Source organism: Rhinolophus sinicus, linkage group LG01 (genome assembly GCF_036562045.2).
Source record: "Rhinolophus sinicus isolate RSC01 linkage group LG01, ASM3656204v1, whole genome shotgun sequence".
NCBI classification, from domain to species: Eukaryota; Metazoa; Chordata; class Mammalia; order Chiroptera; family Rhinolophidae; genus Rhinolophus; species Rhinolophus sinicus.
Genome location: NC_133751.1, coordinates 158760477 through 158782525, shown reverse-complemented (window position 1 = coordinate 158782525; position 22049 = coordinate 158760477). Strand labels below are relative to the sequence as shown.

The window sequence follows — 22049 nt, the reverse complement described above, 5'->3', positions numbered from 1 at the left end:
CCTGCAGCTTGACGGGGCCTGTTCCGAGCGCCTGCGAGGTGAAAGAGGCCTGCGCCTCGGATCTGGCAGCAGCAGCCGGCGAGCGAACCGGGCACAGCGGGGTAACTGGCGAGCTGTAGCCGCTTTCGGGAACCTACGCCGCCACGGCCGCTCATTGTCTCTCCCTTTCCACCCCGGGCAAACAGGAAGCGCGCCGCCTGGCCGAGCGACGGACGGGCGTCCTGGCCAATGAGCCCTGCCAACGTAGAGCGTGGTGGCGAATGAGCGTGGAGAAGAGGGGCGGGATTTCCGGGCGGGCTGTCACCCTCTTCCCCCCTTTTGGGCTGGAGGCTCCACCTTTTGTGTTTCCCGCACAGTCAATCAAAATAGGAAAAAAAAATCCCCGGACCGCTCCGGCCGTGTCCGCCGCCGCTTCCCGCATCCTCTCCCGCCGCCGCCGCCTTCGCTCCTCACCATGTGTAAGGCGGCGGGGAGCCCCGCCTGAGGTGCCCTAAACACACTATGACCGGTACGTAAAGCCGAGAGAGAGCAACCCTTGCTGCTGCTGCCGCCGCCGCTGCCGCCGACCACAGCCAGCCCCGGGCCGCCGCTGGCGGCTCCCGGCCCCGTGTGTGCGACCGAGTGTCTGTGAGAGGCAGAAAGCCGCATTCCCCTCCGCCTCCTTCCCCTCCCCGCCAGCTACCGTCCACCCCTCAAGCCCCAGCAACGCCGTGTGCCCGCCGGGCCCCGGGGCGGGCGGCCCGGTCCGCCGGGACCGCATCCCCCTGTGTGCGGGCGCGGGCGGCGGGCGTGTGAGTGACTGACGGTGCGAGAGGAGCAAGCGCGAGTGAGAGCGAGCGGCGCGAAGGGAAAGGGGAGGAGAGGAGAGGGGGCAGGGGCAGCGCGGGGAGGAGGAGGAGGAGGGAAAGAGGAGGAGGAGGAGGGTTACAGGCAGTGGCGGGCGGGGGCAGCAGCAGGAGGGGAGGAGGGAGCCGCCGCCGCCGCCGCCGCCGGGGGGCGGGTGGGGGAGGGGAAGGGGACTCGGTCCGGGCTTTCGGAATAATTTCGCCACGGCCCGCGGGCCCCCTCCCTCTCCTCCACCCGCCTTCCTCCCCACCCCCACCCCCCCGCGCTGTGCCTGCAGCTCCCGAAAAGCCTGTGAAACAAGAGGAAATGGCTGCCTTGGACGTGGACAGCGGCGGCGGCCACGGCGAGTATCTGCAGCAGCAGCAGCAGCAGCAGCAGCACGGAAACGGCGCGGTGGCGGCGGCGGCGGCCCAGGTGAGGAGCGGCTGAGCCCCGGCCCGGCTCCCCCCTCGCGCCGCTTTCTCCTCCCCTCGCCTCTCCCCTCCCTCCGCGCCTCTCTCCTCCCCTCCCCCCGCCCGGGGAGCTGCCTGCCCGAGGCGCCAACGCTCCGACCCCGCCCGCGCTCCCCCTCCCGCCGCTTTTGTGTGTATGAGTGTGTGTGTGTGTGTGTGTGTGAGAGTGTGAGAGAGAGAGTGTGTGTGTGTGTGTGTGTGTGTCCGCGCGCGAGCGCGCGCGCGCCCTCCCGGGGGTGGGTTCCGGGCGGAAAGTGGAGGCCGGGCGCGCAGCCCGCCGCCCGCTTTCCCGGGGACGGCGGAGCTGGTGTGCGTGCTAGCGGGAGGACGCGAGCCGGACTCCAGGAGGAAGAGGAGGAGGAGAGCGCGGACTGGCGCTCGCCGGGGCGCAGCCTGCGAGGAGCGAGTCGCACTTCCTGTGCGAGCGGCGGCCCGGCCCTAACCGCCACCCCTCCCCCTGTCTCCCTCTCTGAACCCGCCCATCGGGGGTAGGACACTCAGCCGTCACCGCTCGCTCTGCTGGCCGCTACCTGCAGCAAGATAGGGCCGCCATCGCCGGGCGACGACGAGGAGGAGGCGGCCGCCGCAGCCGGGGCCCCCGCCGCCGGAGCGGTAAGTCTCGCGCGCGCGGCCCGCCCCCGCCGAGGCCCAGCGCCCGCCATCCCGGGCCTGCAGCGCGCCGGCCCAAAAGGCCTCCCGGGCGCTCGCGCCTTCCCGGATTCGGACGGATCGCGCAGCCACGGCGCCCTTTCCTGCTCATTCGCATGCCTGTTTAGATCAGGAGCCAGCCCTGGCTTTCTCTAAATTGTCACTGCGGAACCTCGATCCAAATTCACTACAAAATGAAGTCTGAGAGGGCGGGGGGTAGAGGACTCCAAAATGGATGTTTGAGCAATTCATATCACTGTTGAAAACTCCTTCGCTGAACACTACAAAATTTTCAAGCACAGCCTATCGGCCATAGATAGTATCAACTACAGAGGCAGTGACTTGAGTTTTAGTGTTTTTGAACCTGGAGCTTTTTTTGCTGGAAGTTGCTAGATCTTATTGATTTAAACCGTAAATCTTTAAAAGGAATGGTTTACTGTTCGAATTATCCTTTTGTATGCAGGAGTAGGCACTTTTTGAATGCTTTTTCAGTGGCCATTCTAAATTGTTGAATTTTAGTTTTTGCAGACCCCTTAATTTTACAGTCATTTTTCATAAGTAGAATAAGTGAAACGTTTAATTAGCGACCGTTGAAATCGGTGAAGTTACTTAGATAATACTTTGGCTTTTGAAATTGAGTATGGATTACCAGTGTTAGAAGTAAAGTACCATGTAAGGAATTGGCAGAGCTGTATTTTCATTTTATTATGATTGCTAGTTTGATAGGGTGGGTGGGATTCTTTTTGTAGTGTTTTTAGTGTGCCTAGGGCAGGGGGAGGAGCTGGCCTGTGTTTTGTGAGGGCTTACTACAGATCTAGGAACAGTTTTTAGGACTGTTGTGAATTTTTTATTTGTTTGAATCATCGATGTTGCATTAGTTTAACATGTAGATGTGTTTACTTATTAAAATGAAACTTTTCCCCATTCCGTTTTTTGAGGTGGATTATAGGAGTTGATTTGTGTAGTGATTTTTGTATAATCACTATAGACAAAGTTTGGTATTTGATTTGATATAGCAGGAAATTGTTAGTATATCTAGACTTTAAAAGCGAAGCTAAAGTTAAGTAATACTGTTAAATGTATTTTAATTTTAGTGCTTCGAAGCTAAAGTTGTTAAATGTTGTATTTTAATTTTAGTGCTTTGAATTATACTGTAGAGGGATGTGAATGATTTTAGTGTCTTAAAAGTATGATATCAGGTTTTGTAAGCAGATTAAAATGTAAAAGTATAAAATTATGTTTGTTTGAGGCATTGCTACCTTTAAACAACTTACAGATTGGTGAGCCTTTTTAATGAACTATATATATCCCCCTAGCCTCACAATGCCAAAATAAATTGAAACCACTGCATAAGTAAAATTGCAAAGCAGATTGTTTCCACTTACCTTTTTAATATTTTTCAACTGGAACAAAAACTTGTAACTGCAACTTACCAAGTTTAGGTATCAGCTCACTGATGGGGGAGGGGAGAAATGAAAGAGGAAGTTATGGGTGAAAAATATGTGTTATACATGTATATGTGAATCTCAGCCCCAGGAATGGAGTGTTACCTCCAACTTTAGCCTGCTGTGGCTGTACATCATTTGTAGGAAAGTTATTTCCGTGCCTTTTCCCCTCCTCCTCTGAACTACCAGATCTCTACTGCCATCACGTTTTTCTCACGTTTTAGTTCAACTTGAAATTTGAACTAGAATCAGTTGGAGCATTTTTTTCCTTTGTATGTTTGATACCTGTGCATAAAACTTTTCACTGAGTAAAATTGGTAAGACTACCATGAATGTTTGCCTTAGCAAATGGGAAAATTATTTCCAGTTTAAATGAATTTCAGACATGTATATCTCAAAAAATGAGAATTTAAGTGATTTTATGGGCATTTTTTTCCACTTAAAAATGTGCTTCGATAATCTTAGTTATTCAAATTACTGGGAATCATGAGAAGTCTATAGTGAGTTTTTTTTGTAGCTGTGTTTTTTTATAATTTTATTTTGGAAGAATTTTATATTTACAGAAAAGTTGCAGAGCTAGAACTGAATTACCTTATACCCTTCACCCAGCTTCCCCTAATGTTAATATAACCATGGTATGTTTTTCAAAACTGGGAAATTAACCAATGATACAGTATTATTAACTACAGACTTTATTCTGATTTCACCAGTTTTTTCACTAATGCTCATTTTCTGTTCCAGGATCCAATCCAGGCTACCACATTGCATATAATAGTGTTGTATTTAAAATCAAGTGAAATACACACAGTTCAACTTTATGCCAGCTTAGTTTGGTATTTTTAAGTTTAAAAGGTCATTGAAAAGCCAATTTGCTTTAAATATTTTGAGTTTAGAATTTGTTATAATATGATATGGGTTCATCCTGGATCCTGGCCAAGAATATTTGGTTACCCTCAGTACAGTACTGAATAGTTCTAATCACAAGGCATCCTCACTTCTATTGTCCTATAACATGGACTTCCAAGGTTGATTTGATGGCAAGGCTTTTTTGTACTTTATTATTAAAAGTTGCATAGTTATATTTTGTAATAAATCAGGAAATGGAATAAAGTAGACCTTTATGCGGTATTAACTTGTACATTTAGCCTTTGTGTGAAGTTGTGGATTATGAACCTATTTCATTTGTACTGTAGTGTAATAAACTGCAGAAGTAAATATTATGAAAGTCATTGCCTGGTCCTCAGTTTAGGTTGTAAATTTAGTGTTCCTTAATTTAGTATATAAATGTTGGTGAGCTAAAAAATGAGTAAGGAATAACAGCTTATTTAAAAATAAGGTTATTTTTACCCTTACTTAAAATAAGACCTATATTGTCATTGTAATGAATTCATTGGGTAATTGTTTTTATTTGAAGTCTGTTTGAGTTCTTTAGTGTTCCTTGACGATTTTAAGAAATTTGAGTACATACTTGCCTAAGAATGGTTTTTAGTTTATGTCTACCTAGTTTCACACTTGTTCTTGTTTCCAGTTATACTCCTGTTTTTGGCTTTCATAAAGTCATTTGTGGGAAGTGAGAAATTACTGTCCTTTTAAAATGCTATACAATAAGTGGTATGAACTCCCCCCGCCCCCCCCCCATTCACAGGTATTATCTGAGAAGACAACCTCTTTTTTTCTTTCCTTGCACACACACACCCCCCACACCCCCCCATTTTTATGCCTGGTTGTAGTGAATTCCCTTGTAATGAATTGCTGTAGCAACATCCCAGGGCTACTCTTGGTGGTGGTCCTTTTCACTGTGTGATTGTGTTTATATGCAGAGGGAGACTTAGAGTAGCCTCAGTTACAACGTTTTACAGTAACGCCAATTTCCATGTTAAATGGTATTTTGCTTGTTAGTTCAATGAGAATGTTAGAGTTACTGAGAGAAACTGGTGGATTTTTCTTTTAGTGTGAAACAATGTAGAGGGTCATCTTGAACCTATACCAAATACTAGTTCTTGCATGGGTTATGTGTTTTTATGTCTGTTTTCCTTTTGTTTGTATAGTGTTTCCAAATAGCCTAACAGCAAACATTTTTACAACTCTTTTTGGTCTCAGATGATTTACTCATTTATTCCTTTCCCATTTTGTATTTAGTGTACTTTATCTCTTTTAGTGGCATGCTGCTGGTGAAATTTCTCTTACAAATGAATGGGTTTAGTAGGCTTTGTTATTTGAAATATTTGGGGCTTATTCATTGTGGAATTATGGAAATAAATAGGTTTAAAATTGGTGTAGAGTTTTTCATAGAAGACTCATATCTCAGGGTTAGTTTTATTGATACATTCTATCATTTTCTTTGTAATGATTTGAAAGTATAACACCTGTAACTATTCATTCAGTTGAGTACTGTGTTTCCCCCAAAATAAGGCCTAGCTGGACAATGAGCTCTAATGTGTCTTTTGGAACAAAAATTAATATAAAACCCGGTCTTATTTTAGTATAGTATAGGACCGGGTCTTATATAATGTAATATAAGACCGGTCTTATATAATATAATGTTAGGCTGGGTCTTATATTAATTTTTGCTCCAAAAGACGCATTAGAGCTGATTGTCCGGCTAGGTCTTATTTTCGGGGAAACACGGTATTTACTGATCTCTGTGTGAGGAATTTTGGTAGGCATCTAATGGATTCTTTCAAATCTGTCCTTATAGTCTTAGTAATAATGATATCTTAGGCTTGTACAGTGCTTTATAGTTTATAAAACTTAACACTTGGTTTTTATAACGCTGCAAGGCAATATTTTTCCCATTTCAACATAAGGAAATTGAATCCTGCTCTAAATCACACACAATTCTACATTCTACCTAGGATCAAAACTCAGTTCTGAGAGTTCTTTCTTTCTAGTGTAATATATGTGCTTTCCCCAAGCATAGTCTTAGCTTAAATCATGAAAGTCTAGTAGTTTTCTGATTGTGTTTTTTCCCCTTTTATTTAAAAAAAATTAACACTTAGTAAATCTTTTAACACTGTAAATTTATTTCGTTAAAGAAAAAGCTTTTTTGTTGCCTGGTTTGTTTTTTTCCCCCTTAAATTATCTCTTGCTGTTCCCAGTCTCCCCCTCCCCCAGGCTTGTGCTCCATAAATATTTTTTGTATATGCTTTTCACCTTAGGTTTATTCAAAAAAGTTCAAACACATCATTTTGTCCTAGGATTTCCTTTCAATTAATGACTTGCATGTTGGAAAAAGTGATGCTACAGTTTATTTAGTTTCTGAAGAGGGAGGGGCATGCTTGGGTGGTGTTTACTCAGACTTGTCATTTGAGTAGTTGTATTTATTTTCAAGGAATTTCTTGATTAGAAAACTGTTCATCAATGGTTGAATATCTGTCTTTATTACTATTTTGGGAAGAAAAATACTTTAGATGCCATAAATTAACCTTTTTTAAAGATAAAAATGGGACAGAATGCTAGTATTGTAAAACTAATTTGTATCTGAGACACTATTCGTTGATATGAGTGGAATAATTGTAAATTTAATGCTGGTCAGAAAAAAATTCAACAGTTGATTCTTTAAAGGTGATAAGTAACCTTAAGAAGATAAGGAGTATATTTTAGACATTATAGTTTACTGTAGATTTCAGTATGAAGTATAGACTTAAATGTCTTTAGTTTATTTAAAATGCCCTGATACTGAAATGAAACATGAATTGTTACTCTAATATTGGGAAAGATGATTTAAGCTTGTAACTTCCATACCAGCTAGAAGTTGAAGAGTGGTATGTGACTTCAATGTCCAGTGCTTCATTTTAATAATTTAAGTTTGATAAATTTAAAAGATTGTATTTAAAGTGTTATTATTTTAGTTCAGACTTAGATTTTTTTACTGGGTCCCATAGTTGATCTGCCATAAGTCTCTTCCGCCTTTCTTTCAGTCTCCTTAACTGGGCCTTAGTTTATCTTTATAAAGCACAGATCTGATTGCACCACTCACTTGCTTAAAAAGCTTTTATAGCTTCATTCACTATCTGCAGGATAAAGTCCAAACTCCTTAGCAGGATCTACAATGCCTTTTACTACACGCCCTGATAAAAATATCTAGTCTTGTTCGCCATTACTTTATGAATGTGAACCTTTTCTGGATCCCCTCTTAAATACCAACTACATATTAATTTTTAGAGTTTCTTTTTGTCTGTGACTTTATTGTTTCTGTACCTTTATTAATGCCTCTGTCTCTATTTCCTAATTGCCCACAGTGAAATCTTAAATTTTATTTTAAGATTATTTTAAATATCGCCTATGTGAAATCATTTTTTTTTCAGTTTTCTATGTTCCCAAATAGGGTTTTGATCATAGGGCTAGTGTATACCACTATTCACACAGTAGTAGCATGTATGTGTCTGTCTGCGGGGATAGATTGTGAACCATTTGTGGAGAAAGATTGTGTATCTTATGGGCTTACTCATATGCTTATTTCATCTTGGCAGATATGTGTAAATATCTTTTGAGTCATTAATACTGTGGTTTATCCATTGAAATATATACTTTTAAATTGCATCTACATGAAAATTAGGTAACGAGTTTCTTTAAGAAACTTAAAGTCTTCTGGTTCTACAGTATTTATATTAAAAATGCGGAATGGTTTACGTTGAGATAACAGTATTTGTCTTAACCTTTTTTGTGGTCGCGAACCCTCTTTGAGAATATGATGAACCGCTCCTCATCCCCCAATTGCACTTTCTCAAAAAGTTGAAACACTAGTTTTAGAGGATTCAAAGAGCCTTTGAAGCCCAGGCATGGGTCCTAGGTTGAGAATGCTGGGCTAGATATACATATACTCTCATTGTCTACGGATATGTGGAGTTTTAGGAAATCACATACAGATCAAGAGGGAAGTAGAATAGGAATGTTTTTATTTTGATGGTGTGTAATTAAGGTAGGGTCTCATTTCCCATGTCTTTACCTTTGGTCTTAGTAGAAGACAAGTATGGTGTAGTATTTAAGGGCCTGGGTTCTAGAGTTAGACTTGAGCCAGTTTTAAATCTTGACATTGGATATCTGTGATTTTTGTCTCTCAATTTTCTCATCTGTGAAATGGGGATAATAGCAATACCTACCTCCTAGGATTGTTGTAAGGAGTAGATGATAAAATCTTATAAACCCCTATCATCGTACTGACATATAAAAGAACAGCTCACATGTTAGACATTACTGTTCTTATTTCCTTAAAAAAAAATCTACCCTTTGACATTGACATACAGGGTTTTATTGCTGTCTGCTTTCCTACATTGGTATTTTTCCAGTCTTGCTTAATCTATAAAATACGGGGATACCGGAGATTCTAGCAGGTCACAGAATGCAAAATGTATGTGCCTGGCACTCAACCACAGACTTAAGTAGAATAGTAGGTAAAGCCACAGTCTGTATCCTCTAGCTTTTAGATTCTGGAAAAACTTTTCAGACTTTGCCATATGGTCACAGGGCGTAACATTTCGTCATTAAATTTTTAGAGGTCTGATATTTTTTAAATTAGTTCATGGGAAAAGTAAAGAATTGCTAATGGAATAGCCCTAACCATGAATTTGGTTTGGAGTACATTAATACATGCCATAGAAGAGTAGCTTTTGTTTGATTTAAGGTTTATACCAATAATACACAAATCTCAGCTTTTCTAATTCAGATGACTTGATAACACTACACTAATGGTTTTTTCCCCTCAAATATAATGCACCTGGTTTAGTGATACATTTTAAGTGAGTTGTATACTTTCTGAAGTCTCTTCAGTGTTTGAGGTATGTTTGGTTTGAGCTATCCATAATCTTTTCTAACCACTTCTACTTTATTTTTAATTGTATAGCATTAGAGATCATAGATGAGGGATTAGGAGATCAATTTGTGGTCATAAAACAGACTATAGTGATTGAAGTTTTTTTTCCCTTCTCAAATAGCATGGGTTATCTTTGCAGTAACAAAATGGGAAATGATAATTATTGTAGTTTGTATAGTACCGCTTCTGTATTTGAAGTCTTTTGTGTTATTAAGAGAATTTTTATTTCAGGTAGTAGGATTTATATCAGTTTTCAGAGTTTTTTGAGGATTGGTTTAAATATACCACAAATACATATCACATAGTATTTTTTGTTTTCTTCATTCAGACAGGTGATTTGGCTTCTGCACAGTTAGGAGGAGCACCAAACCGATGGGAAGTTTTGTCAGCCACACCTACAACGATAAAAGATGAAGCTGGTAATCTAGTACAGATTCCAAGTGCTGCTACTTCGAGTGGGCAGTATGTTCTTCCCCTTCAGAATCTGCAAAATCAACAAATATTTTCAGTTGCACCAGGATCAGATTCATCAAATGGTACAGTGTCCAGTGTTCAATATCAAGTAATACCACAGATTCAGGCAACAGATGGTCAGCAGGTTCAGATTGGTTTCACAGGCTCTTCAGATAATGGAGGTATAAATCAAGAAAGTGGTCAAATTCAGATCATTCCTGGCTCTAATCAAACCTTGCTTGCCTCTGGAACACCTCCTGCTAATATCCAGAATCTCATACCACAAACTGGTCAAGTCCAGGTTCAGGGAGTTGCAATTGGTGGTTCATCTTTTCCTGGCCAAACCCAAGTAGTTGCTAATGTGCCTCTTGGTCTGCCAGGAAATATTACCTTTGTACCAATCAATAGTGTTGATCTAGATTCTTTGGGACTGTCGGGCAGTTCTCAGACAATGACTGCAGGCATTAATGCCGATGGACATTTGATAAACACAGGACAAGCGATGGATAGTTCAGACAATTCAGAAAGGACTGGTGAGCGAGTTTCTCCTGATATTAATGAAACTAATACTGATACAGATTTATTTGTGCCAACATCCTCTTCATCACAGTTGCCTGTTACTATAGATAGTACAGGTATATTACAACAAAACACAAATAACTTGACTACTTCTAGTGGGCAAGTCCATTCTTCAGATCTTCAGGGAAATTATATCCAGTCGCCTGTTTCTGAAGAGACACAGGCTCAGAATATTCAGGTTTCTACAGCACAGCCTGTTGTACAACATCTACAACTTCAAGAGTCTCAGCAGCCAACCAGTCAAGCCCAAATTGTGCAAGGTATTACACCACAGACAATCCATGGTGTGCAAACTAGTGGTCAAAATATATCACAACAGGCTTTGCAAAATCTTCAGTTGCAGCTGAATCCTGGAACCTTTTTAATTCAGGCACAGACAGTGACACCTTCTGGACAGATAACTTGGCAAACATTTCAAGTACAGGGGGTCCAGAACTTGCAGAATTTGCAAATACAGAATACTGCTGCCCAACAAATAACTTTGACGCCTGTTCAGACACTCACGCTTGGTCAAGTTGCAGCAGCAGGTGGAGCCTTGACTTCAACTCCAGTTAGTCTAAGCACTGGTCAGTTGCCAAATCTACAGACAGTTACAGTCAACTCTATAGATTCTACTGGTATACAGCTACACCCAGGAGAGAACGCTGACAGTCCTGCAGGTGAGTTTTAAGTCCTGTCATACCATAGATAGATACGTTCAGGGATTTGTTAATACGTAGGGGCATTTTTTTGTTTTAGGTGTTTATCAGTATCTGTATCAGTGTTTAGGTGTTTAGCTTTAAAGCCTTGTTTATATGAAAAGTAGACATCAAAGTGTCTTCTAAATTGTTCTTCATTGAAAGTTAATAGTTAGAAGGATTCATTTCTCCATTATGCCAATTACATTTGTAGTTTTTCCTTACTCAGTTATATATTTGTTTTCATATCTGATTGGTATTGTCAAGCATTACAGAATTTTTATTTGGCAGGTAAGGTGTCTTGGTCATCCTTGGTGTGATGTAAATTAAATGTTTTATGCATTGTATTTGGTTGGGGAATCTGGTTGGCATAGTGAAAACATGGTACTGGGAGTAAAGACTGTTTATTTATCCTGTCTCAACCCGTAGTACCTAGCTGTGTGAGTTTGGCCAAGTTACTTTTTTTCCTCACAAACTCAGGTTCCTTATCGTGTAACATGGGGTTTGTTGGACTAGGTAACTATATCTACGGTAACTTCCAGACCTAAAATACTTTGATTCTGTGAGTTTTTTTTTTTTTTTTTAAATTTATTGTGGTGACATCGGTTAGTAGAATTATATAGGTTTCAAGTGTACATTTCTATAGTACATCATCTATATGTTGCATTGTGTCTTCACCACGCAGAGTCAGTTTTCCTTCAACTGCTATATATTTGATCCTCTTTTCCCACTTTTACCATCCCCATCCCCCCTTACCCTCCGGTAACCACTAAACTGTTGTCTGTGTCTATGAGTTTTTGTTTCTTTGTTTGTTTGTCTGGTTCTTTGTTGCTTTCAGTTTTATAATCCCACGTATGAGTGAAATTATATGGTTGTAAATCAGACAGAAAAGGTCAGGATAATTTATTCTTATAAGTGCGTAGTGGGCATTGAACTTGGCTGTGCTAGATGTATTAATGTTATTTATTTAGATAACATTTTATTGAATGTTTTGTTGTGTATTAAATCCTTTTCTCCTTTTATTTGGGTTTTTGTGGAGCTTACAAGCTGGAATATACTGGAATATAATATTTTAATATTCCAGTAAGCCAGTGATTCTAAACTCTTAAATTGGGACACTTGAATTTATTGAAATAATTTCCATCACAGTAAAGACTACCTTTTTTCTCTTGAGAAATTTGTGATATTCAAGGTGTGATCAAACAATACAGTGAATGTTAAAATTTAAAAAAATTATTACAGTAAAAGATACATTGCCATTAATCCCCTCAAAATGCTCCCTCTCGCTTTGAACACACTTATCCCATCGTTCTTGCCTCTTTCTGAAGCAGTTCTGGAAGTCCTCTTTCGTGAGTGTCTAGTTGTGCTGTCGTGCCTGCCTCGATGTCCTGAATCATTTCGACTTGGGCAAAGAGCCAAAAGTCGCAGGGTGCTAGATCCAGTGAATAAGGTGGATGAGGACACGCTGTGATGTTTTTATTTGACAGAAATTGCCATATACCTGAAGCGATGTGTGACACGGAGACTTGTCATGATGGAGGATCATTTACGGCGCACTTTAAAAACACACCTTCTCTCAAGCACAGCTCGCACCCGACTGACTGCACTGAACAAGTTGAAACTTGTCACACACTGTTACTAAGGTTCGACATACCGCTTCCCGTTTTGAAGATCCCTGCCTTCCCGTTGGATGGCACTTGGCAGCTGCATTCATTGTATTTTGTGATCACAACAGGAAAGGCTCCGTGTCACACGTCACTTCTGGTGTACGGCAATTTCTGTCAAATAAAAACATGGTGTGTCCTCATCCACCTTATTTACCAGATCTGGCACCATGCGACTTCTGACTCTTCCTCAAAGTCAAAATGACCATGAAAAGTAAACGTTTTGTATCAATTCAGGACATTGAAGCAGCTGCAACAGCACAGCTAAAGACACAAAAGAGGACTTCCAGAATTGCTTCAGAAAGTGGCAAGGACAATGGGATAAGTGTGTTTGGGAGTGTCTTGAGGGGGATTAATGGCAATGTATCTTTTACTGTAATAAATTTCTTAATTTAAACATTCACCGTGTTTTTTGGTCACACCTCGTATGCTAAGAAAACTGAAATTGTCTTGAAACCTCAGGTCTGTCCTTGGAAAGGCTTTAATTGCCTTTGAGTCTTCTAAAGCTATGGTTTAGAACAGTTCTCAAAAAGTGTGGTCTGTGGATCCCTGGGGTATTTCTGAGACTCTCAGAGGTCCTTGATGTCAAACTACTTTTCATAATAATGCTGAAGTTATTTGCCTTTTTCATTGTGTTGACATTTTCACTGAAGGTGGCTAAAACTGCTTCAGTCTTGGCACAAATCAAAGCAGTGGCACAAAACTACTAGTAGTTGTATTCTTCATGACATTGCACTTGAAATTAAAAAAGCATTTCACTGAAGAGTGACCTTGATAAACCAGTCGAAAATAGTTGTTTTTACTCAATCTTGACTTTCTTTTTTTTTTTTTAGATTTTATTGGGGAAGGAGAACAGGACTTTATTGGGGAACAGTGTGTACTTCCAGGCCTTTTTTTTTTCCCCCCAAGTCAAGTTGTCCTTTCAATCTTAGTTCAGCTTCAAGTTGTTGTTCTTTCAGTCTTAGTTGTGGAGGGCGCAGCTCAGCTCCAGGTCCAGTTGCCGTTCCTAGTTGCAGGGGGCACAGCCCACCATCCCTTGCGGGAGTCTAGCTGGCAACCTTGTGGTTGAGAGGATGCGCTCCAACCAACTGAGCCATCTGGGAGCTCAGCAGCAGCTCAGCTCAAGGTGCTGTGTTCAATCTTAGTTGCAGGGGGTGGAGCCCACCATCTCTTGCGGGACTCGAGGGATTGAACTGGCGACCTTGTGGTTGAGAGCCCACCGGCCCATGTGGGAATCGAACCGGTAGCCTTCGGAGTTAGGAGCTTGGAGCTCTAACTGCCTGAGCCACTGGGCCGACCAACTCAGTCTTGACTCTTGGTTGCTGCATGTTTTAAAAAAAACAAACAGGTTTATTGAAATATAGTTCACATAACCATAAAATTTACCCTTTAAAGTATATGACTGATTTTTTAAATAAAGTCACAGACTAATGCAACCATCACCATGATCTAATTTTGGATAATTTTCATCATCCTTCTCCACGAAACCCATACCTTTAGCAGTCACTCCTCATATCTACACCCACCTTAGCCCCTCGTCACCACTAATCTATTTTTTCTCTCTGGATTTGCCTTTCATATCAATGGAATTTTATGTCATATCAATGGAATTACATAATAAATGGCTTTTTTTGCATCTGATTTTTATTTAGCATGATATTTTCAAGATCTCATTGTAGCCTGTATCTGTATTTCATTTCTATTTGTGATTGAATAATATTCCATTGTATGGATATACCACATTTTATTCAATCATTTGTTGATGGGCAAAGTTTCCACTTTTGGCTATTATACATAATTCTGCTGTGGACATTCTGTGTACAGTTTTTTTGTGTGGACATGTTTTCATTTCTTTTGGATATATATTTAGGAGTGGAATTGCTGCATTGTATGGTAACTCTGTGTTTAACATTTGAGGAACTGCCAAATTGTTTTTCTGAAGTGACTGCACCTTTTTCATTCTCACCAGCAATGTATGAGGGTTCCAATTTCTCTACATCCTCTACCAACACTTAACCATTGTCCTTTTTGATTATAGCCATCCTAATGGGTACGAAGTGGTGGTTTTGATTTGCAGTTCCTGCTGCATGTCTTTAAATATTTTTGTGTGTGTGTGACAAAAAGTATGCTTTAATAAAGCACTTTAAGATGATTACATTTGAAAAAAATGCTTCCCCCCCCCAGTTTTGTAGTTGTGTGAGCTGTAAGCTGAACTAGATGCTATTTTAATGAAACATGTTTTACTTGAAGGAATGACTGACAGACTGGTTATTGAGAGATTCATGTATTTAAGTGACAGATATTTCAAAAAAAAAAATGAATTGAGCATTACTTAAAGGAAAAAACCTGGTGTTATTTGCTACCAATGATAAAATTTGGGCTTTCCAGTGAAAATTAGAGTTTTGGAAAGCTCGAATCTACTACTATGAACTTGACAGCTCATTAATAATTAAGTACGTTTCTGATGAGATGGGTAGTGATATTAATAAACAGGATTTTTTTTGGATACTGTTATAATAAAATGTGCCAACATTTGAGATTGGTATGATTGGAAGATTGGTATGATTGCTCAGTGAACCAGTAGTTTTCAAATGACCAACAAAATCATACTCATGGAATTGCTGCATTGTATGGTAACTCTCTGTTTAACATTTAAAGACAAATATTTAAAGACATGTTACAAAATCATGCATTGGTAAAAGATACATTCTGAGTTAAAGGTAGATCAGCAACAAACGTATGGAACATTTACCAACATGGTTTCAGATTCTAAGCTGTAACAGACTTTTAAGAAACTGCTCCTTGTCAAGTTTCACTATATTACACTGACTTGGTATAGTATCAAAAGAATACCCGGAGTTGGCTGAAAGGCTATCAAATTACTCCTTCCTTTTCCAGCCACATAATCTTTGTGGGACTAGATATATTTCATATGCTTTTTTTTTTTTTTTTAAATAACATTGATCTTTTACATATTTATCTTTTTTTCTTTTTTAATTTTATTGGGGATTATGAGGGAACAGTGTGTTTTTCCATGGCCCATTAGCTCCAAGTCGTTGCTCTTCAATCTAGTTGTGGAGGGCGCAGCTGAGCTCCAAGTCTAGTTGCCCGTTTTCAGTCTTTAGTTGCAGGGGGCACCGCCCACCATCCCATGTGGGAATTGAACCGACAACCTTGTTCAACAAGCTGAGCCATCCGGCCACCCTATTTCATATGCTTTAGCACAAATCACATATTGCAACAGATTGAATGTAGAAGCAGTATTAGACTCCAGCTGTTTTTTTAACCTAGACATTAAAGAGATTTGCAGAAATGTAAAAAAACATGGCTTCTTACTGAAATTTTATTTATATTTTTGGAAGATAGTTGTTTTTTATCAAATGCTAATTTGTGTTAACATAATTTACTATTTTTAAATGAATTAAAATTTAAATTTCCCTTACAATTTCTAATACAATAAATATCAAAATCTATGCCCTATATGAAGAAAAGCTTTTTGGGGACCTCAGTAATACTCGTATTTTAAGAGTTTAGAAGATGTCCGAGACCAAAAAGTTTGAGAACTGCTGGTAGATTGACAGACTTCTGAAGACATAGCAGATAGTTTTTAGAAACCAGTTTTTAAAGCTTGTACAAAGTTAAGGTTATGGCGTTCTATATATGTTAGAAAAGCATTTCTAGAGAATTTGTGATTTTGTGGATTTATGTTGGTCATGAAATTAGAGTGGTATAAAGCACCAAGTGTTTCAGTACAGTAGTTTCTAAAATACTATCAGTATAGCAATACTGTATGAATTAAATACAAAACGGAATTTAAAAAGTGGTAATTTAAATTACTGAATATGGCAAGGAAGGATAAAATAAAGAAGCACTTCAGAAGGCCATTACATTTGAATTTTGTCCTAATTTTAAGGAATTGGGAAAGAATTTGAGAAAATGAAAGTTAAAGTAAATAGAATAAAAATGCTGCAGTGTACACAGCAGCATATTTAGCAATAAAAACCAGGAAATTTTAATTTTGGGGATATTTGGTAATAGGAAAACTATCCCTTGGTGCACTGTCTTTTTAATTGGCAAGAAGAAACATAAATTATCTTAGGATGTATCAGAGTAAAAAATAAATATTTTTAAAATCTATTAGCGCATAGTGTAACCAGATGAAATGCTTTTTAAAACTTTGACCTCTTTTTATTTTTTGATAAATATGGAATTAATGTAACAATTTTCCAAGATACATGGGAACACTTTTGTTTTTAACCTGGGCTCTGGAATTTCTTTGACTTCTAAGGTCCCCTTTAATAAAAATGACCTCTACTTATCCTGTTTTAAGCGGTGAATGTGACTCTGAGCCCCTCCTCATGAAGGGTATGTTAAGTGCCTCTTATCCTTAGAAATTTAACCCCCATCTTCCTTGCCAACATAGAGCTCATCAGGCCCCAAACTGCAGCCCTGCTCACTGCGTTTATTTCTCTTTGTTTCTTGCCCACTGAGAAATGCATGCTGTTTTAGAGAACTTGTTTTTGAAGTTTTATTTTTACTTTTGTCATTGCTGTGTATTTGATGCTGGGTGGGAGGAGACACTTGGAAAGAATTTACATATCTTTCCAATGTCTTTTCTAGTTAGAAAATTTCCCCCAAATTCAAGCCAAGACTTATTCTCTGAAATTTTAGTCTTCTACCAGAATTTGATCTAAATACAGAGTTACCCTTCAAGACTGACAAAGTTTAAAATGCAGTCAGGTATTTGAGGTAGGAAGAAAGATTTACAGAAGTCATTACTTATTTAAAACAAAAACCTAATGTTTAGAATTCCCATTATCCATGAAAAACTGCATAGTTGTGGACTAATTGGTAGCTGTGCTTTTTAAAATTAGTGAGAGAATAGAAGCGCTACAAAAAATTGTATTTTAAAAATTTTATTTAAATATTGAAGGACAAAAGGGAAAGATCCCTTAATGTACTACTGTGTCAGGTCCTATTTAATTTTTAGAAATACCATCTTACGTAATTCTTTCTTGCAATAATCCTATTACTATTCTGACATTTGGGTAGGGAAGGAAACTGTCCCAAAGCTTCACAACTAGTCTTAGTTTTTTTGTTTTTCACTATATTACACTGACTTGGTGTTCTATTTAATTTACGTCAATCGTGTATTTTTCTTCCTTTTTTGTTTTATTTTGTTTTGTTTTGCTTCAGTATTTTGCATTTTGGGAGGAAGGATACTAGCCTTATGTATTTTGTTCATGGTAAGTGAAGGAGATGTCTTCTGAAGCATACTGATTGGTGATTCTAACGAAATGAAAGTAATAATCTTTATTGGTTTTACCTAAGGAGTCAGATGCCAGAACTGGCTGATTGTAGAAATGTACAACCACTACTAACATGCGAAACCTACTGCATGAAAAGCAGAGTGTATGGTGGAAATAGTCTTTATTTTTATTTTTTTACTTAAAGTTTATTGGGGTGACAGTTGTTAGTAAAGTTACATTGGTTTCACGTGTACAATTCTGTAATACATCGTCTATATATCACATTGTGTGTTCACCACCCAGAGTTAGTTCTCCTTCTATCACCATGATCCCTTTTACCCTCATCTACCACCCCTCCAATGCCCCCCCCCCCGAACCACTAAACTATTGTCTGTGTCTATGAGTTTGTTATTTTTTATTTTAATTAAATTTATTGGAATGACATTGGTTAATAAAATTAGGTTTCAAGTGTGTAATTCTATAATACATCATCTGTATATAGCATTGTGTTCACCACCCAAAGTCAAATCTTCTGTCACCATATATTTGACCCCCTTTACCCATTTCTACTCTCCATCCCTTTTTTCTCTGGTAACCACAAAATTGCCCGTGTCTATGAGTTTTTGTTTCTTGTTCATTTGTTGCTTTCAAGTTTTATATCCCACATAGGAGTGAAATACAGTTCTCGACTTTTTCTGTCTGACTTTTTTCTCTTAGCATGATATTTTCAAGATCCATCCATGTTGTCACAAATGGCAGTATTTCATCTTTTCTTTTGGCTGAGTAATATTTCATTGTATATATGTTACAACTTCTTTATCCAATCATCTATTGAAGGACAGTTTGGTTGTTTCCATGTCTCAGCCACTGTGAATAATGCTTCAGTGAACACAGTGAATACATATATTTTTACTCATAAGTGTTTTCAGATTTTTTTGGGGTAGATACCCAGAAGAGGGATTGATTGCTGGGTCATATGGGAATTCTATTCTTAAGTTTTTTGAGGAACCTGTATACTGTTTTCCATAGTGGTTGTAACACTTTACATTCCCACCTGTAGTGTATGAGGGTTCCTTTTTCCCCACAACCTCTCTGACACTTGTTATTCTTGTCTTGTTGATGATAGCCATTCTAATGAGTAAGTGTGACGTGATATCTCACTGTGGTTTTGATTTGCATTTGCCTAATAGCTAGCTAGTAAAGTTGAGCATCTTTTCACATCTGTTGGTTGTTAGTATGTCTTCTTGGGAGAAGTGTCTGTTCAGGTCCTCTCTTTTTATAGCTAAAAAGTGAGGGTAGGGGTGGCTGGTTAGCTCAGTTGGTTAGATCATGGTGCTGGCAGTGCCAAGGTTGCCGGTTTGATCCCCTCATGGGCCACTGTGAGCTGTGCCCTCCTTTTAAAAAAAAAAGTGGGGGTAAATGTGAATATACTTTGTTTCCCTGAAAATAAGACCTAACTGGAAAATAAGACCTAGTCTGATTTTTCAGGGTGACATCCCCTGAACATAAGCCCTAATAGGTCTTTTGGAGCAAAAATTAAGATAAGACCCGGTCTTATTTTTGGGGAAACACGGTAATCTATACTGATTTAAAGTAACTGGTAGATCTTTTAGCTCTTTTACACAAATGGAGGACGAATGGAGCTATTGTTTTATGTAGACTTAAAGTTTTATTGTTAACCATAACCTGAGGACATTTTCGTTAGGTATGGTACAGTGTACGGAGCTTTGTTTCTAATTCTGAACTCTTCATTCGGTAATCCCTATAATGGGGTGCCAAAAAAATGTATACACAAGACTTGTATTCATCTTTTTTATTGGCATATATTGAGTATTACAATTTTAATGTAGTTTTTTCCTTTCTTAAAACGCGTATGCATTTTTTGGCACCTTCTGTATATGCATGCCACCAACATAAGAATTTCAGAAAGAGAGAATAGTAAGGTGAATGAAGAACTAAAAAAAGAGCAATATTTGATGAGATAATCACTGGCAATTTTCTTGTGTTGAAGAAATATAGTCTACAGATGAAAACTTTACTTCAAGTATTAAGTAACGTAAATAAAAATAAGACCACCCCTGACTTATACTAAAATTACAGAGAAAGAGATAATCTTAAATTTTGACATAAAGAAAAGACAGATTACTAAAAAAGAAACTATAGACCTACAAACTTCTATCAGCCACACAGATGCCAGAAGATTGCGTAGTAGTATCTTCTTAGTACTAAGAGAAAGTAACCATCAGTTGAAAATTCTATATGCAATTAAACCCCTCGTCAAGAATTAGGAAATAATGAAAACATTAAAAATATTCAAGGACTGAGAGTTTATTATTCCAAGACCCTTGCTAAACTAAGATCCAGAGGAAATGAAGAAATAATAGTCATCACAGAAATGGATAAAAAAATTAATGATTTAACGGACTGTAAAATACTAGTAACTTTCAACGTTATAGAAAATTTCAAAATTACACAAAAGCAGAGAAATGTATAATGAACTGTAATGTAACCACCTCTAGCTTCAGTAGTCACCGTTCTACCATTTTTGTTTCCTTTATTTCTACCATTTAAATTTTTATTTTTGCAGGAGTATTTTAAAGCAGATCCCAGACATTGTATAATTTTACCCAAAATTCTAATGGAGTGGTTTTTTAATGTGCAGTCTGGGAGTCCCTGAGACTTTCATGGGTCTGTAAGGTCAAAGATATTTTCTTAATAATACTAAGATGTTATTTGCCTGTTCCATTCTCAGGCAAATGTACAAGTAATGTACAGTGGAGTTTTCCAGAGGCTACATGTGTGATAACACAACAGATTGAACACAGACAAGCTAGATATTAGAGATTTGCAGAAATGTCAAACTATTCTCACTAACTTTTTGAAAAATATATTTTTCATAAAAAGATGTTACTTATGTTAACATTTAATAAGTTTATTTTAAAATTAATGCACTTTAAAGTTTTTCTCAGTTTTGATTTCTAATATTATAAATGTTGATAGATATATGTACTTATATACACAAAGGCCCTTTGAGGTCCTCAAAATTTTGAAAAAATTTTGGCACAGTTATCACCACCACAATCAAGAGTATTATTTCATCACCTCTACCCATTCCCATGCACCACTTAAACCATTCACCCTCATGCTGGTTCTCCAGCAAATAGCTATAACTCACCTAAACGAAAACTCCTTTAAGTCCTCAGTAATTTTTAAGAGTTAGAGTGATCCTGATATCAGAAAGTTTGAGAACTGCCACTGTAATGAATAAGGGATTTTTAAAAACAAGCATGGTAACTTTTGTTTTTTTAAACAATTTGTACATTTGTTTACACTATACATTTGTTTTTAAACAATGTATTCAGAGCATTTTCCCACATCAGTAGTTTTATGACTGTTTGGTTTCGTTTCTAAGTATTTTTGTATGGGTGTTCCATGGTTTAACCCTCTACTATTGTGTGTTTAGGTTATTTCTCATTTTTTCTTGTTACGTAGAAATTGTTGCTTATATTTCTAATTATTTCCGTAGGCAAAAGTACTAAAAGGGAATTGTTGAGTAAAGAATGTTACTTTTTAAGGCTTTTATTATATATTGCAAAATGCTCCTTAACCAGCATTGTATGAGAGTATTGGGTATCAAATGGACAAAGTTTTGGGGGTTATAAAGAGAATATAATGCATTCATTTATTATTAAGGAACTTGAACATTTTTGCATGTTTATTGGCTGTTTGTGTTTCTTTGGTCAGTTGCCTTTCATGTTTTTTGCTTGTTCCCCCCCACCCCCACTACTAATTTGTAAGACATTAAAAAAGGAGAAACAGCTTTATATGTTAAAGGCATTAATTAATGTTTTGTCACACACCATAAATGTATTCTTCATTTGTTTGTCTTTAAGTTTTGTCATGGTGAATTTTAGTACATGAAGTTCTTACTAGACTTTGTTTGGAGCAAAACTGAATTTAGAAACTTGGAAACATAGTTTTTGAGTTTAGTTTGTATTGATATACAGTCATCTGATGCAATGATGCAGCTTAACAGTTTGTGGAAGAAACTGGAAATTTCAAGTTATTCTTATGACTAGAAAAATACCTAGAATACATTATGTGCCTTCTAAAATAAAATTTTAACTGTATGTTTTTGGTCACTCTTGTTATTAGTATTCTCTGGAAAAATAGTGCTCAAATCCCTGAGTAATTCTTTGAGAATAATACTTACAACAGTCTCAA

The 22049-nt window shown here is 38.4% G+C and overlaps 1 protein-coding gene across 2 annotated transcripts in view; it reads left to right on the top strand.

The window, feature by feature from the left end:
* The first annotated feature begins 361 nt into the window (after positions 1-361).
* The window catches only part of SP3 (Sp3 transcription factor), a 57462-nt gene continuing 35774 nt past the window's right edge, over positions 362-22049 (top strand). The window contains exons 1-4 of one of the 2 annotated variants that reach the window (XM_074338189.1): positions 363-508; positions 1124-1260; positions 1791-1910; positions 9532-10894. In XM_074338189.1, coding sequence (XP_074194290.1) covers positions 502-508; positions 1124-1260; positions 1791-1910; positions 9532-10894 — 1627 coding nt within the window. In that variant the 5' untranslated portion in view covers positions 363-501. Of the gene's footprint in view, positions 509-1123; positions 1261-1790; positions 1911-9531; positions 10895-22049 lie in introns of both variants that reach the window. The other variant, XM_074338192.1, reaches the window with a different exon arrangement.